This window comes from Aedes aegypti, chromosome 3 (genome assembly GCF_002204515.2).
Source record: "Aedes aegypti strain LVP_AGWG chromosome 3, AaegL5.0 Primary Assembly, whole genome shotgun sequence".
Classification (NCBI taxonomy): Eukaryota; Metazoa; Arthropoda; class Insecta; order Diptera; family Culicidae; genus Aedes; species Aedes aegypti.
The window spans coordinates 383,000,626-383,017,702 of NC_035109.1; the positions used below are offsets into that span (position 1 = coordinate 383,000,626).

General features: G+C 37.2%; 2 protein-coding genes across 2 annotated transcripts in view; one reads left to right on the forward strand and one right to left on the reverse strand.

The window, feature by feature from the left end:
- LOC5566541 (cytochrome b5 reductase 4) overlaps positions 1-17,077 on the forward strand; it is a 228,340-nt gene that overhangs the window by 15,381 nt on the left and 195,882 nt on the right. The window lies entirely within an intron of this gene.
- The window catches only part of LOC5566542 (fatty-acid amide hydrolase 2-B), a 38,159-nt gene that overhangs the window by 4,456 nt on the left and 16,626 nt on the right, over positions 1-17,077 (reverse strand). The window contains exons 3-4 of the mRNA XM_001650887.2: positions 14,817-15,036; positions 14,618-14,750 (exon numbers count right to left, since the gene is read on the reverse strand). Of these exons, the coding sequence (XP_001650937.1) occupies positions 14,618-14,750; positions 14,817-15,036 (353 nt within the window). The remainder of the gene's footprint in view (positions 1-14,617; positions 14,751-14,816; positions 15,037-17,077) is intronic.

Consider the following 17,077-nt stretch of genomic DNA (forward strand, 5'->3'; position numbering starts at 1 on the left):
TTTTTTCAACGTTTTTTTTTTATAATAAAGACTACGTAGACGAAAAGCATATTTCATTAAAATATACGGTCTATTCTCTACCACCTCATTTCTGGAACAATTTCAAGAGGAAACCATCAAGAGATTTTCTGGAGCCTTGTAGGAATTTCTGTCAAAATAACTGGATTTCTCTGCGGGAATCATTTTAGAGATTTTCTCAGAGTTATCCCTGGAGAAACTCCTGTGTGGGAAGGATTATCTAAGTAACTAATTCAGGGTGTCTACTACCTGGAAAAACCTGGAAAACCTGGAATTATCAGGGAATTTTGTGAAACCTGGAAAAAACCTGGAATTCTCAGGGAATTTCACTAACAATCAGGGAAATTTCTTTGTGGCAGTAATTCATGGTAGAATGTGTACATGACAAATGACTTTCACGTAGAAACCCCCCAAAAAAATTCGGCTGCGCCGCTATCAAAACCCTCCTTTAGGTTTTCAGTGAATCTTATCGACTTCCCAAGACATGATTGTCTCTATTTTTGATGAAAGGTTTCTGAAGTTTTTTTTTATCAAAATGGTCTCTAAAATCACTTTTTTCATATCTTGCTTGCAGTGAATTCTGATGCTAAATGATGTAGGCATAAGAGAAACCTTCGGTGACTGTTACGAGACTTTTCAACTAATTCTTTAAATTTTAATCTCAGATTTCTCGAGGAAAACCTTCAGGAATAATCCTAGTTGTTTCTCTGGAGATTTCCTCTGGGATACTTCCAGGGATTCCTATCAGGATATCGCACGAAATTCTTCTGAAGATTCCTCTGCCAATTCTCTTAGATATTCTCCCAGAGATTTTTATAAAAGATCTTGAGTAATTTATCCAGAATTTGCTCCAGGAAACACTATATGAGGACTTTCTCTAGATATTTTTCCATTAATCCTTCAACCGAATTTTCTAGTTGTTACTGTAGGAGATCTTCTGAGAATGTTTACTGTATTTTTTCCAAGAAAAACCGCAAAGGTCAATTCCACAGTTTTTGAAAGAAATTGTTCAGAGGTTTCCCCTCAAACTCGACCCTGTGTTTTATCATAGAATTCTTCTAGACTTCTCCAGAATTTCATCGAATGATCACAACTGCAGTCGAGTCTAGTACACGACACTAAAGATGGCCTTTCAGTTGAGGTCGAAATACGCGTATTTGTCAAAGGATACAAACTGTAGTGGAATTAAATGGTATAGTACTAAATTCGGTTTTTCATTCACTTACAACTGCAATTCTTCAAAACATTTCTCATAAAATCCCATGGAACTTACACAAGTGATAACAGTTTCCATACTAATTAACACTGTAGCATTTTACCAGAAAATTATACACATATTTTTTGCTTTTTTTTCAATTATCCCAACAATTTAACAAGAAAATCTTCTAAAAATTCTTCAAGGGTCTATGAGTTCTTCTAGTAACCGTGTGACTTAAAAACTTACACAAATTTCATCAGAGTTTGCTTTAAAATTTGCTTCAGAAATACCTCACGAATTGAAAATTTGCCTTCACATTTTCAGGCAGGAAAGCCTAAAAAAAATCCTGGAAGTATACTTGGACAAATCATTAAAGACTTCCTTGAGAAATCTTTAAAGGATTACTGTAGTAATTCCTAAAGAAATCAGAGTAATTCGCGGAGTCATCCTTAGAAAAATTTGAAGTTGAAATCTTAAAGAAATTATGAAGGACAATTTTTAAGAAATCCCTAGATACATCTTTGAAGAAACTTCTGGTTGATTTTTTGAAGAAGCTCTAAACGAAAGTCTTAGAGGATGTCCAAGGAAAATTGATGGAAGAATCACTGGGTAAAATCTTGGAGGACTTAGGTCTTTCTTGGAAAACATCCGATAGAATCAGTAAAGACATTGCTGACGATCTCTGATTTAATTTCTGTGGTTACAAATGGCAAAACCAGGTCGTGTTTTTGAGATATCTAAAACATAATTAGCTTATTTTGAGAGTTTCGGCTTACAGTCTTTCAAAATTGCGTTGATTAATTACTTATCATCTCCGACGTTTCGGTCCGGCTATTGGACCATCTTCAGGTCCAATAGCCGGACCGAAACGTCGGCGATGATAAGTAATTAATCAACGCAATTTTGAAAGACTGTAAGCCGAAACTCTCAAAATAAGCTAACAAATTGTCCAGTCGAAACATATTATCATAAAACATAATTCTTTTACGAATTCCTTAGATAAATTCTCGAAGGGATTCCATGGGAAATAGTCACTACATGAACTCCTGGAGACATTTAAGTCGTGAGCTAGCCTAGTGGTGCAAATTTCACAAATAAAGAAATCCATCCATCTATCCTAGCCTGAGTAAATCTTCGGAGTAACATCTGGATCTTTGGGCAAATACTTGAATTAATGTCTGGTGAAATTCCTTTAGAAAATAATTGAAATATTTATCGAAAAACATGTTTTACGACATGTAATTTTAATTGTGAAATATTAATAGTTTGGGTTCACCCCTCAGTATGATGCAAATCGTGCAAAAGTTTGGGTTCATCTGAGCCACACGCACATCATTTTTGTCAATATCTCTGTCATTTTTCAACCGATTTTAATAGTTTAAAGCTTCAATGGCGCGTACATGATTGGTTTGAGATTTCACAGATTTAAGTAAGTTCAGGTGAACCCAAACTTTTGCACGATACACCATACTGAGGGGTGAACCCAAACTTTTGCACGATTTGCATCATACTGAGGGGTGAACCCAAACTTTTGCACGATGACTTGACTGACTGTTTCAATGATTTTGAATACTTTCCAGATTTTTCCGCCGAAATTTCGTGGGGTCTCTTCAAAGAATATAAGATTACGATTCTAATGACACCTTGATTTAAAATTTTGGTCGACCCAATGCTGAGGAAATTAGATATGATTTTTCAGTGTGTTTTTTGAAAAATTTTACAACTTACAGTATAAATTTAGTATACAAAATTAAAAAAATGTTTTTGGAAAAATACATACGAAGTAAGAATAACTCTTTGCCTTTCAAATGCGGCTTAAAGAGTTTGAATTGGACTTGTAATCACAGAGATATGGACAGAACACTTTTGTATGTTTTTGAGGGGGTGAACCCAAACTTATGCACGGGAGTGTACAATCTAGGCTTTGTATCAAATACAATTCAGTGGACAAAAACTTAAGCTTTGAAATTGTTCCACCTTTAAATAGCTTCGACAAAATATTTGGAAGCTTGAAACGAATTGAAGCAAATTATTTTGTCAATAACTTTTTATATGTCTGAAATTGGAATATTTCTTAATCCTGGAATTATTTTGTAGAACCTGAAAAAAACCTGGAAATATCAGGGAATTTCATTTATGTAAACGAGTAGACACCCTGTAATTACTGAAGAACTCCTGGAGGCATCTTTGGAAGAACCCTTGGAGGTATCCCAGGAAGCATCACTCTAGAGATTTTACTGGTGGAATTCCTAGAGAAATTTTCCTGGAGAAATTGTTAGAATAATTTCTGATGAAATTCATGCAGGAATTCATGGGAGAATCTCTGGAAGAATTCCAAGAGGAACTCTTAGAAGAATTCTTGGATGCTTTTTTGAAGGCCCAGAACGAATCTCGCGATGAATCTCAGGGGAATCCCTGTTTTCTGAAGAGATCCTTGGAGTAAGTCATGCAGCGATTTTCCTTGTAGTAACTCTAGTAGAATTCCTGGATGAAATTCTTGTGGAATTCGTGAGATGCAGAGCACCTGGAGAAATTCCTGATGAAATACCTGGAGGGATTCCTGGAAAAAATCTTGGGAGCAAATCGTTCGAGAATTCCGGAAAAAATCTTCGGAATAATTTCTGAAAGAATCTTGAGATGCCTACTTGGGGATATATCTGTATCCGTGGAGGAATCCTTGGAGGAAACAATGGAGAAATATCTTGAATAATGCTTGAAGAGATTATCCTAGTGTAACTCCTGGAACAATTACTGGAGAAAGCCTTGAAGATATCTTTGCAAGAATTTTTGTAGAGATAGTCTAAATAGTCCTTGGAGAAATCTCGGTAAAAATTATGAAGGAAAGATTTTACTGGAGGAATCTATAAAGGGATCACTGGAGGCATTCTTTCAGGAACTCCTTTTAAAATTTCTAAATAAAGGAATCCCTGCAAAAACTCCTGGAATAATTTTTGAAGGAATTGCTCCTGGTAATCCATGAGCGGTTTCAGAAACGGTCTAAGATGCTTCATAAAAAAAATGGCATTGCCCTGATGAAATCCCTGAAGAAATCCCTATAGAGATTACGGGACAGATTTCTTGGAGGATTTTCTGGTAAAATCCTTGGAGGAATCTCCGAATGAATTCCTGGAGACATCTCTGGATATATTTCAAGAGGAATTTTTGAAGGAATTCCTGGAGATTTTCCTAAGCCCCATTTGAACTGATCTTTTGATTGCTGTCAAACGTTAAAATTCGTCAGCGATAAAATGTCGTTTTACCAAAGACACATAAAAGACCTCCATGTCCCTTGCAGTTGCTTAAAATTTCATGGCTCATAAGGTAATCTAGAATGCCGTGAAAAGTGTACTGCGATCTGTCAAACTTGGGTACCTTTTGCACTACCGATGGACCAATCTGAGACCGAGTCGGACGGACCTAGTTTTACTCATAGATGAAAGAGACATCAATTAGGTCTTGTCGAATGATACCGATTGCTTAGAGAATATTGTTTTCGAATTCCACCGGTCGAGGATTATTTTGGATTGGAAATGTTAAGATCTGGATGAAAAATCATGAATTTTGAGCTGTCGCATGATGGTCTGAAAATATCCACACCATACCCTACTGGGACCCGTTGAAATTTGAACCGTCGTACCCTACATCCGTATAAATTACTGACTATGACATGTACCATTTCCTTCTGAAACAGGTTCCAGGTGCCCTTGTGCCATTGTGCCCAGAATGGCAATACCCACAAAAACTGCCCAGAATTCTATTCTAGGGATCCATATCTTTCATATGGAGCTTAAAGAACGAGTTTTAACAGAAATTACTCCATGATTTGCTTTAGAAATACCATCAGTGCACCAGTATCCGCTCATGTCCCAATTTCCGCTTACTGGTGTAAACATGGATTTTTCGTGTCGAAACCCAAATTTTTCGCATATATATATATTCTAGCAATATAATCATCTTTCAAATGAAGTCGTCTGACATTATTTTGATTTGATAAAATAAATCTTTATATTGAAAACACAAAACCTCGTGAGCGGTTATTGAATCACTAGGTATTTTTGTGTGTTCCAATAACCGCTCATGTAAAAACTCAAACAAAATTTCAAAGAAATGTCGATTTTAGTATACAGCCTTCTTCATTGCAGTAGTAGCTATGGTTTTACCATAAAAATATCAGAATTAACAACTGAATTCGAAATAATGCATTTTTAGTAAGTTCGTCACGAAATCTGTTTATCCGTAACGGAAATAGGAACACTTAGATGCAGTAACAAATGCAATTAAATAATTGTTTGTGAAAGTTTTTCAAATTATTTTTACATTTGGAGCTACATTGTGACGTAAAAATAGCATTGATCAACACAAAAGTTATTTTATAATAGACATTTGAACACATAATTTCCCTTAAATGAGCGGAATCTGGTGCACATTTCTCAGGTTTCTGGAAACTTTCTTTCACATGTCCCTGGAGAAATGCATGAAAAAAATCCTGGAAAAATGCTTGAAAAAATATTTGAAAATTTCCTTGAGAAATCTCCTTGAATTACTGGAGGAATTCCCTAAGAAATATTAGGAGCATTCTCAGGAGTAATTCCTGAAAGATTTTCGGGTCATTTGGCCGAATGCCGTTTGGCCGAAATTAAAAACAATAGTAAACTACACTTAGTATGCAGTTGTGATGAATTTCCAGGCTGAATTTCATAGCACAGTTTATTTTTAAAGAAGAATAAACCATCCTTGATATATAGCTCTTTAGTGTTAGTTCAAGGAACAGTCAATGCTGAAAGTAGAACATTCTAAATGTAAGCATCTATTCACTTCTCTGCTAGCAAAGGTTTTCGTATTGCGTTTGTTGTTTCTAACAGTTACTAAAACGGTTTACGACTTATTCGTATTTCTGTAACATCGATTTTCTTCAATCCTTCAGAGAGTACTTAGCAAGTTGATTAATTTCTAGCAACCACAAGTTTGACTTCTCCTTTTCCCAACTAATGAACAGTTAGCTTCTCTAACGTAATTGTTCACCGAGTCGTTCGCTTTAATTTTTAATGAGACTCTATGTACGTATAATAAGCTTTAGTTCCATTAACCATCAAAAATATTAGAGTATTGAAGAACAGCCTATGATCAAAAGAAGGAAAAATCTCTTATAAAAATTTAAGCTGGTGTGATGTAAATAATTGTTATATCAATATAAATCTAAAGAACTCCCGATGATTTGAATAAGGTAAAACTTCCAATTGAAAAATAAGCCAAATTATTGACAGTAGTAATGAAACCAGTACATGTTGAAATAATAGCCTATGTTTAAAAGAAAGGAACATTTCTTATGAAATTATCAAAAACATTTCAAACCCTAGCACACCGTTGGTAGCCCGAGACGAACCTTGGGTTCAGAATCTTGACACGAGTTTACAACTTCGTCCTGAAAGAATGGACAATTTAATGTATTCTCTTGGAGCACTTATATAGCGACAAACATGACGTCTCGCCATATCATAAAGATCAGCAGATCAATTATTTTGTCACACTTATGAATCGTACATATCAGCGTTGAAATTTTTTTTATAATTTTGGTTTTGTTTTTGATTCGGCCAAACGGCATTCGACTAAACGACCCATTCGGCCAAATGGCCGGACACCCCAGAAAGTATCCTTAGATAAGGGGCCCAGATAGCCGTAACAAAACGTGCAGCTATCCAGCAAGATCAAGCTGAAAATCACGGGTTCGAATTTCACCGATCGAGGATAATTTCGTGTTGGAAATTCTCTCGACATCCCAGGGCATAGAGTATCTTCGTACCTGCCACACGATGTACACATGCAAAAATGCTCAATCGGTAAAAAATTCTCAGTTAATAACTGTAGAAGTACTCAAAAGAACACTAAACTCTGTCCCAATTGGGACGTAACGCCAGAAAGAAGAAAAAGATCCTTAAAGAAATTCGTAGTTCAAATCTTAAAGATACTCTGAAGGATTATTTTGTAGGAAATCCTGAGAAATCCTTGGGACATCTGGAGATGTTTCTGGTTCAATATTCCTACATATTCTGAACGGGAGTCTTGAAGGATGTTCTAGAAAAAACTGATAACTGGATGCCATCCTGAAGGACCAAGGGTTTTCTTGAAAAGTATCCGAAATAATACATAAAGGAATTCCTAATGGAATTTCTGAGGTATTTATTTTTGGAAGTTTTTGAAAAAAAATTTGGATTGCATTTTTCGATATCTGAATCAAAATTTTTGGAGGAATTCCTTAGGAAAATTCTTGGAGGGATTTCATAAGAAATAATCGCTAAATGAACCTGAAGAAAACGCAAATCTTTCCAATAAAGATATCTATCCATCTGTCTCACCTGATGAAATTATTTGTCCTAATATCATGAGAAATTTTCAAGAAAAGTTTTAAAAATATTCTCAAAGAAATGTATGGCCTGACTCCATAAGGAATCAAGCTTTTTTCTTCTGGTTTCTGTTAGGTTTCGGAACAAAACGGATAAACAATTTATTAGTGTTTGGTCTCTTTTCGATACCTGTTTAGTTTTTTTTTTCAGGTAAGATGTTTCTGAATTTCCTGGTTTCAAGACACTTAGTTGTCAGCAGCCCTGCTTCATGCACATTTTTTGAAATTATTCTAAAACATTTGATTTCAAAAATATATATTTTGGAAAAGCAATTTTTAAATTAATTACCACATTCAAATGTTATACAGGTCTGACGTAATTAACCGAAGACTTGATAATCCAAGTTTCTATTATAAAAAATGGATCCGGGGTCCCAGAAGTTTTACGGGTTATTTGTATTAAATTGGACAAAAATATACCTAATCAAATAGGTAACAGATAACTTTTGTAACAATCATTAACACGATTCAATCAATATTTTAATGAATATTCTTTTTGCAGATCAGAGCGGTATGATCACAATTTGCGAAAACATCCGAAAACTCAGTATTTGTTCGGAAGTATTGTCACAAGTCCAAGTAAAGTTTTACTTCTGCGCTCATGAAGTTGTCTTAGGTATCCACCGTGCGTCGTTAAGGCCCAAGCGAGAAAGTTCGATTATTTTTCGCATCGGCCGAATGATTTTCGTTTCGGAGTAATGTGTGGTCTTTTGATTCTGTTGCACGCTCCTGTGGATTGAATGAAAACCGCTGAATCAAAATGTCTGGTGAGCTCGTTTCATGCTTTAATAACACATTTTCCTCGTAACAACGTTACGTTTATATAATTTTTAAACATTTTTTGACGTAGAAGTACGTCTTTCTTCTCTATACAGGAGTGAAATTGGAATTTCAAAACCAAGAGCGTTACGCTGGCATGAAATATTTTAAACGTTTATAACTTCTCGCTGGCTTAACGAAATTTCTTGATTAGCACCTCAATCGAAAGATAAGACATCAAAGCTTCATGTCGTTTACTTACTGAATCTCAAATACCTGTCCAAATAGTTTAATAACTGTTTTAAAATAGAACGTTGATTTCAAGCAAATCTATAAATAGGGGTGGCTAGAGAAAATTTGACGTCATTTGCTTTCCACTTTCCGATTGGCTCGCATCACAGCAGGCGACAGATCGGCTTGCTCTGACCGGGCGTGCTTCTCAGGCACAGACATCGATAGCGAAGGACGCCCCCGTTTGTCTTGCTTCGCTCAAATCAAACTGTCGAGCGAGCGAGGGAAGATGCCGTCCGAAGCCAAAGCCATCACCGCTGCCGCCGCCTAGAAGAAGAAGAGGAAGCAGTCTACAGGTGAATTTGCGGTCGAACTGTGAACACGGTCGGGCGAGTCATTCTCGCTTTGTGGTTCACCGCTTGTTTGCGTTCACCCAGCCATCGTCATCGCCGCCGCAAATTTCATCGGCCGAGGAGCTGTTGACCCGCGCTTCAAAATTTCGACTAGTGATGAAATCATCATTGGTGGTCAAGAAGCAATCCCGTTAGGAGCAAATACCAGAAGCCCCCTGAGTTTTGCTGGTCCGAGCAGTGTTATTTATCCGTAACAACATCGAAGCTAACAAAGCCATCGGTTCTTTTCAGAGCCATTAAATTTTTGGAAAAGAGTTACAAGAGAAATATTTCCGACTTTATTTATAACTTCGAATATTCCTAAATCAATTTCACGGCTTCATACAAAATTTAATTTGTCATGAATAATTTATGACTCAACCATTTGAGTTGTACGATTGTACTCGCGGACGCTGCTGCAGTACCGTCGGGTGAATGCTCAACATTTCACAACGTTTGTAAATAAAGTGGCTTTTCCAACAGCGCCTTTTATGTTCCATATTTTATGGGAACACCTTGATTAGGAATATTATCCCATGTAACAAAATTGCGAAATATTTAGAATGCTTTTGATAAGACATTCTCATTCAACAATTGTAATAATGTTGGCACCCATGGATCCGAAATTTACCGTCATAATAAAGAAAACTATTGATTATCAATAGCTCATATAGAATATTAAGGGAATGCCAATCATTCCAAGAATTCATGTTCGACCAATTTCTCACGTATTAGTATTCTCCACAATTTTCAAGTAATTCCAAGCCCAACACATTATTAGCACATACCCATTTCCCAGATTGGTCGATCAGAAAGCGAAGAGCACAAAAGGGAGGAGCATCATCTGCTATTCCAAGGTTATAAAACATGCTGCCTTCGTTGGATTCAGTTTCATTCCATTTCCGCTTTCGAGCTGGTAAGAGCTCTTGCTTAGCGAGAAGTACCTCGCTGCTAGAAGCCTGCTAAGCTGTTAATCCAGAATCTGGTTTGTGAAATCGCTCAAGATTTCAAAATTGAGCTACGTTTTCAGATTTCAACTAAATCCCTGTGATCCGCTACCCTGTTGCACCCATGAAATATTTAGCTGGTTTGTCGAATAAACTGAGAACTTATTCACATCTTCTTATTCTTCTTCTTCTTCTTGGCATTAACGTCCTCACTGGGACAGAGCCTGCTTCTCAGCTTAGTGTTCTTATGACACTTCCACAGTTATTAACTGAGAGCTTTCTTTGCCAAAGTTTCCATTTTTGCATTCGTATATCGTATGGCAGGTACGATTATACTCTATGCCCAGGGAAGTCAAGAAAATTTCCATTACGAAAAGATCCTAAACCGACCGGGAATCCAACCCAGACACCTTCAGCATGGCTTTGCTTTGTAGCCGCGGACTCTAACCACTCGGCTAAGGAAGGCCCCAACTTATTCACATTCATTTGAAACTTTTTCAATTTTCCATACAAAATGACCAACTGTAAGTTAGATCTAAGTTATTTATGGAAATATTTTCGAATGAGACTTTTACAGAACATCAGATGTAACTTGAGTTTTAACATATATTTTTGAATAATTTTTCCAATCACAAGTTTATAAGTAATAACGGTTTGACTAAACTGTAATTTTCGACGAAAAATTCAAAACTTTTTATTTTAAAATCTGATAACCTTACACAAAAACTGTCTTCAGCAAACTTATTCATCTCGTCAAAATCTACAACTTTGCTGAAGATACCATGAAGCTATTCCTTCAATATGTTTAGTTATGTCAATTATAAAATATCGTCAAAATTCACTTTAGTCAAACCGTTACTGCTATTCAACGTGTGATTGGAAAAATCACTCAATAATATATGTTAAATTTAAGTTATGTCTGATATTCTGTGAAAATTTCATTCAAATCGGTCCAAAATAACTGAGATATAGTTTATCAAAGTTGGTCATTTTGCATGAAAAATCAAAAGAGAAGAATTACACCATCAACGAAAATAGCGCGAAAGCAATAACCAATCGCGTGCGAGTAGTGAACGGAGGGACGAAACAACTAAGCGAGAACCCCACCACTCGCCATCGGTGAACGGAGCTCGAGCAAATAAAACCACTGGTTGTTCTGCTCCCACCTCATTCGCAAATCGAACGGCGTAACGAACGGATCATTCGGAGCAGCAAGGAAGAGCGCGTGAAAGCCACAATAGTGTGCGAGTAGCGTAAGGAACGAGAGAGCAACGAAACGGAAGCCTGTTCCTAGTCAGTACCAAAGGAACAACCTGTTGGAAACTAACGCTAGCGAAATATACACCATCTGCCTCTCCTTACCATTCATATTCTTGTACTTGATGAATTCAATGAAATGGTTTGGTTTGGCGATGGAGCAAAGAGTTATTTAGGATGATTTTACTTGACAAAGAGTTGTTGATAAATATTCCAATCAATAAGAGTTGTTTTGAAAATGTTCACTTTTAGCAGAATTTTCCTCGGAAAATTTATGCTTTACCAAAGAGTTGTTAATGAAATTCCTGCAGCAAAGGGTCGAGTTTCTCCCTACGAATATTTCCAGTCAGGACCAGTCATGGTCCCCGCTTCCAAAATTCTCGAGTACGGAAATTAGAACATATATTAAAATTGCGACAGATTTTAAATACTGTTCAATAAACTGTTTCTTGACCAATTGTAATAAGCAACTATTGATCTGAATTGATTTTTCTACATGTTGTCTATTGCGTTAATCTGAGAAATAGGCTATATGAAATTGATGTCTTGGCAAGGGATGTACAAGATGAGCATTATGCTGTTATTGCATCCCGACGGCACTGCAGCAGCGTGCTCGGACCATCCTCAAATTGTCGTATTGTCGATTATTCGTGATAAATCAGATATTGTATGATGCTACGAGATGAATTAAGAGATTATAGCAAGTATGTGGTAAGCACATTAAGAAATATTACTAGCTATACAATGTTTATCACGAGAAGTTCTTACTAGCTCGAAAGTGTAAATGAAATGAACCGAATCCTGTTGTTGTTACAGAGGGATTTTAATCCGAAGGTCATTCGTCCCTTAAATGAACCGAATCTGTCGAAGATTTGAATTGCAGACGATGCTCCTCCCTTTCGTATTCTTCGCCTTCTTTTGATTGACCAATCTAGGATAAGGTACATGAAGTTGATGTCTTGGTTAGGGATTTACATATCTTGGAAAATTCACATGCGCGTTCGTATGGACAGTAAAATATCAACATTATTTTAATAACTTATTGCTGTGTGCGTTTGAAATGCAAATATCAAATGCGGGAACACCAAACGCGGTAAGATTTTTCACAAGTAATGCGATGTCAAAGATAGGTTTTTCTTGCTAGGGCGGCGGTGATTTATATAATCGTTGCTAGGTGTCCTTTGATTGTTTTGTGTTACCACATTCGAAGGACGTTTAGTCGAGATTTGCATCTCAAATGCAAACAGCAATACAATAAATTAAAATCACGCATGATTTGCTTTCGTGCAAATTTTAAATATTTCTGATCAATGTTCAATGTGTTCTGATTTATATACTATGACATTTGCAATAGACTAACACGTAGAAAAATTTCAGATCAATAGTTGCTCATTACAATTGGTCAGGAAATAGTTTATTAAACAGTATTTAAAATCTGTCGCAATTTTAATACATTTTCCAATTTCCATACTCAAGAATTTAGGAAGTGTTCCCCATTATATGATAAATCAACGATGCTGTTAGAAATACCATACAATGCTGAGTAGTATAATGTTATTATGAACCAAATTGTAGTATACCGCGATATTTAGATCATTATAGATAAATCAGTAAATATCATCCAATAAACCCTTTTATGAACGTATGTTGGCCCTGAAAAGGGCCTATTGAACTTGGATGCTGTGACCACGAGTTTACCACGAATCGAAATCTAGAAGCGCGGATCGGTCAACCTAGAAATATTGAGCGATTTCACAAACCAGATGCTGGATTGGCAGCATGAAGATTAACAGCTCATCAGATTTCTAGCAGCGAGGTACTTCTCGCTGAGCAAGTTCGGAGGAGCTCTTACCAGCTCGAAAGCGGAATTGGAATGAAACTGAATCCGACGATGGAAGTATGTTTTATTACCTCAGAATAGCAGATGATGCTCCTCCCTTTTGTGCTCTTCGCTTTCTGATCGACCAATCTGGAAAATGGGTATGTGCCAATAATGTGTTGGGCTTGGAATTACTTGAAAATTGCGGAGAATGCTAATGCGTGAGAAATTGGTCGAACATGAATTGCTGGAAGGGTTGACATTAACTAAATATTCAATACGAGCTATTGGTAATCAATAGTTTTCTTTATTATGAAGGTAAATTTCTGATCCATGGGTGTCAACATTATTACAATTGTTGAATGAGAATGTCTTATCAAAAGCATTCTAAATATTTCGCAATTTTGTTACATGTGATAATTTTCCTAATCAAAGTGTTCCCTTAAAATATGGAACATCAAGGACGCTGTTGGAAATGCCACTCTATTTTACAATTGTTGTGGAATGTTGAGCACTCACCCCGACAGCACTGCAGCAGCGTCCGCGATTACAGTCTCAAAATGTTTAGTCATAAATTATTCATGACAAATGAAATTTTGTCTGAAGCTGTGAAATTGATTTAGTGAATATAAGAAGTCAGATATAGAGTCGGAAATATTTCTCTTTTAACTCTTTTCCACTAATTTGATGACCCTGAAAATCAAATCAAATTATTAATCATCGTAGTTCTACGTCAACCCCGCGGTAATGTAATAGACATTACCCACCCCATTTTTTTTTAATGGTTCGTCACTACATGTATCGATCTGTCAACCTCTTACATAAATCTCTAGAGATTGACCTCGTGGCCGTGCGGTTAGTGTCGTCAGGCATTTAAGCGCATCGTGTCAAGGGGTGTGGGTTCGATTTCCGCTTCAGCCATTGCAACTTTTCGTCAGAAATGTTCCTTGGCTATGCCACTGGAGCATGCTTTTCCGTTGTCTAGTGAGAAGTCTAGTCTAGTGTGATGTTACAGTCTGTGCAGCTAAATGGCTGAAAACGGTGTCCGTGTCTTTTAAGAGCTTTTAGCGCAATTATTTGATCAATACTTGAGAATAGCTACAGAGGAAGCTCCAAGAAAGGTTTATGATAAAATCTCTGCAAAAATGTCTTGAACAATTGAAACGCTAATGAATACGTGTTTCCTAGTGTTTTAAAGCAATCAATTTGTAGAATAGCATGAGCAATATGTATACAAAGAACGGATCCAGAATAAGTATCTGTATTGAAACCTCAAAGAATTTTAGAGAAGTAGATTTTGACTCCTTGAAGTAGTTCTCCTAAAATTTTTTGAAGAATTTCTTTCGTATTTCGATGACCATTCCAAGCGGCACGGGTGATAAACATCTAGTCTGTAGGGCTAAGTTTCGTTGCATCGTGTAATCGAGAAGCCCTATTTAAGTCGAGCCAAGATTAGTGAAACACTCTCGCAAGACAAACAATCAAACAAATCCACCGGCTGAGCATTCACTCGTCTCCCATCCCAATCTCGTAACGAGTTGTTTACCCACTTATCTATTAGCAGATGTTCCCCTCCGTCTACGCTTAGGTACTCACCACATGCAACACTCGGAAACATTCGTCAGCGCAAACGGTATGGCACCGGCTTTCCTCATCAGCTCCATGGCGCGGGCGTCCTTCTCTCCTCGAATGTTGCGTCGCTTCCAGATGCCGGCCGTGTGTAACAAATCTAAAAAAAGTAACCGATTATAACTCAATCAACGTCTAATTACACCGAGAGGCGACGAGTTCTGACCCTTCACCCGGATGCAGTCTTTGGTGGAGATCGGCACGCCCAGGAAGGGTTTCTCCGCGGCCAATTGCTCTTCGGTGAGCGTTTTGGAGGCAATCAGCTTGTCTGCCATGGCGGCATCTTTCAGTGCCGCTTCGTAGCACTGGTCAACGACACAGTTCAGTTGCGGGTTGATCTCCTTGCAGCGCTCGATGAAGGCCTCCGTCACTTCGACGCTGGTGAGCTGTGGGCGAGATGGGGATGAGAAGAAAGATTTGTAAGCAACAGTCAATATAATTTCAGTCAAAGGTAGCCTACGTGACATATCAGTAAGAGTAACAGCATTCTAAAGGGTCGCCAGGTTTCCATACGAAGAGATCTTAAGGTGAAAGTTCATTGAGCACGTAAACATAATGTTGCCACCCGCTCGAGCCACCCGCTAAAGCACCCTCTCGAGCCACCCAACAAGGTGGAGCACAATGTTATGTGCATCGGCCAAAAATAAATCATCATGTTCCATGTATACCTCCACCCACAGAATTATGTAGGCAGTATTACTAGCACACGTTTCATACAAAAGTATTATTGTCGGTATGATTTCATCAACAACTTCATTAAAGCTTAAAACCATAATTTATTTCACTTGGTAGTAAAAACATGTTTTTTACCAAAATCATAAGCATTTTTCACACCATGCGTGTGTTGTTTACCTTTTTGGCAGTTTTCTCCTCTCTTCTCCGTGAGAAGACGGAGAAAGTTGCCATCAGTATGCATTTGGATTCTACAGTCAATTGTACTGTATAATATCTTATATTCATTTTTGCTGCTAAATTGCGTCGTACATTGTTTTTCTCACGCATAAAAATGTTTTGCAACACTTGTGACATTATACACCTTTTGAGTGTTACGAAATTGTAAAATACGTGGTTGTAACAAGTGTATGAATATCCAAAAAGTTTTAATTCTAAACATAAAAACTGACATCACTTCCAATCAGTGAGAGCAGCGCATCCTATTCAAAAACAATGTTGGCTCAGTGAATTTGCGCTCCGGTGCTGTTTTCGAGCACAAATTGACTAATACAGTCGACTCTCCACATCTCGATGTTCTACATCTCGATATCTCTCCCTATGTCGATGATTGCTTCGGTCCCTTCATTCTGCATACGATTTCGCTCTCCATATCTCGATATCCTCCTTATCTCGATATCTCCATATCTCGATGTGTACCTGTTGATTGTTTGTTCCCAATTTTCTCTCCATATGTCGATATAAACATTATCAAAGGTTACTAGACCAGATTCAAATGATTCAGAACAAATTGAAAACTTGAAATGAAGTTTGTTTGTTTATTATTTTCCTAGTAACGGAGTGATTTTCAATCTAGTGCTCATTAAATTAATGTTCTTTGTCTCGATCTCTCCCTATCTCGATGGTCCCTTCGATATCGAGATGTGGAGAGGCGACTGTAGAAGTGATTTATTGCTCCCAGGAGCATTTTGCCCGAAAAATCAAAGTGTTTCAAGTATTGCATTAGATTTTTGAAGTGCTACGGTGAGTTGAAATACGATTAAAAGTGAGTTTTAGAACGGGCACCGAAAAGCCATCAAACAATATCTCGGTGCGTGAAGAAGAAGTGATTCGGTAGTGCGTGGTATTTTTTAACACAAATCACAGCAATAACTACGTGTTTGCATTCAAAAACCGGTATTTTATGGAAAATACACTATGGAATGCTTTCAGTTAAGAAACCACCCCTCTACAATAAGGTTGGTAACTTCAAAAAATCATTTTTTTGTGATCGCTCTCGAAAACACTGTGAGAAGCGTGGGAGGAGGGAGCGGAAAGTTAAGGGGGAAGTAAGGTGCCATTTTAGAGGCCATTTTGGTACTCTTGGAGATATGTCCTTAAAGAAAGTTTGGGACTGAGACTGAACAAACCTCTTCTAGGTGGTGGGAACTCATCTCAATATGTGATCATTATGCCTCTAATCCCTTTAATAGTCAAATTTCGTTGTTTTTTTTTTCAAAGGGATGCAACAATTTTGTGTCAAACGGATGATAAAGATTGCCATAAAGAATATTTGCTCCTTGAACATAGAACAAACTCAAATGCACTAGGTAAAATAATGATCAATTTTAAGCTTATCACCCTAATTAACACCCAGATTAGCGGACCTCCACCGTTCGCTTCAATAAATTGATAAATTTGCTCATATCGGTTGATAAACGATACGGCCAAAGGGCAGCGGTGTGAAATCATCGCGTTCTGGATTGATATCGCACT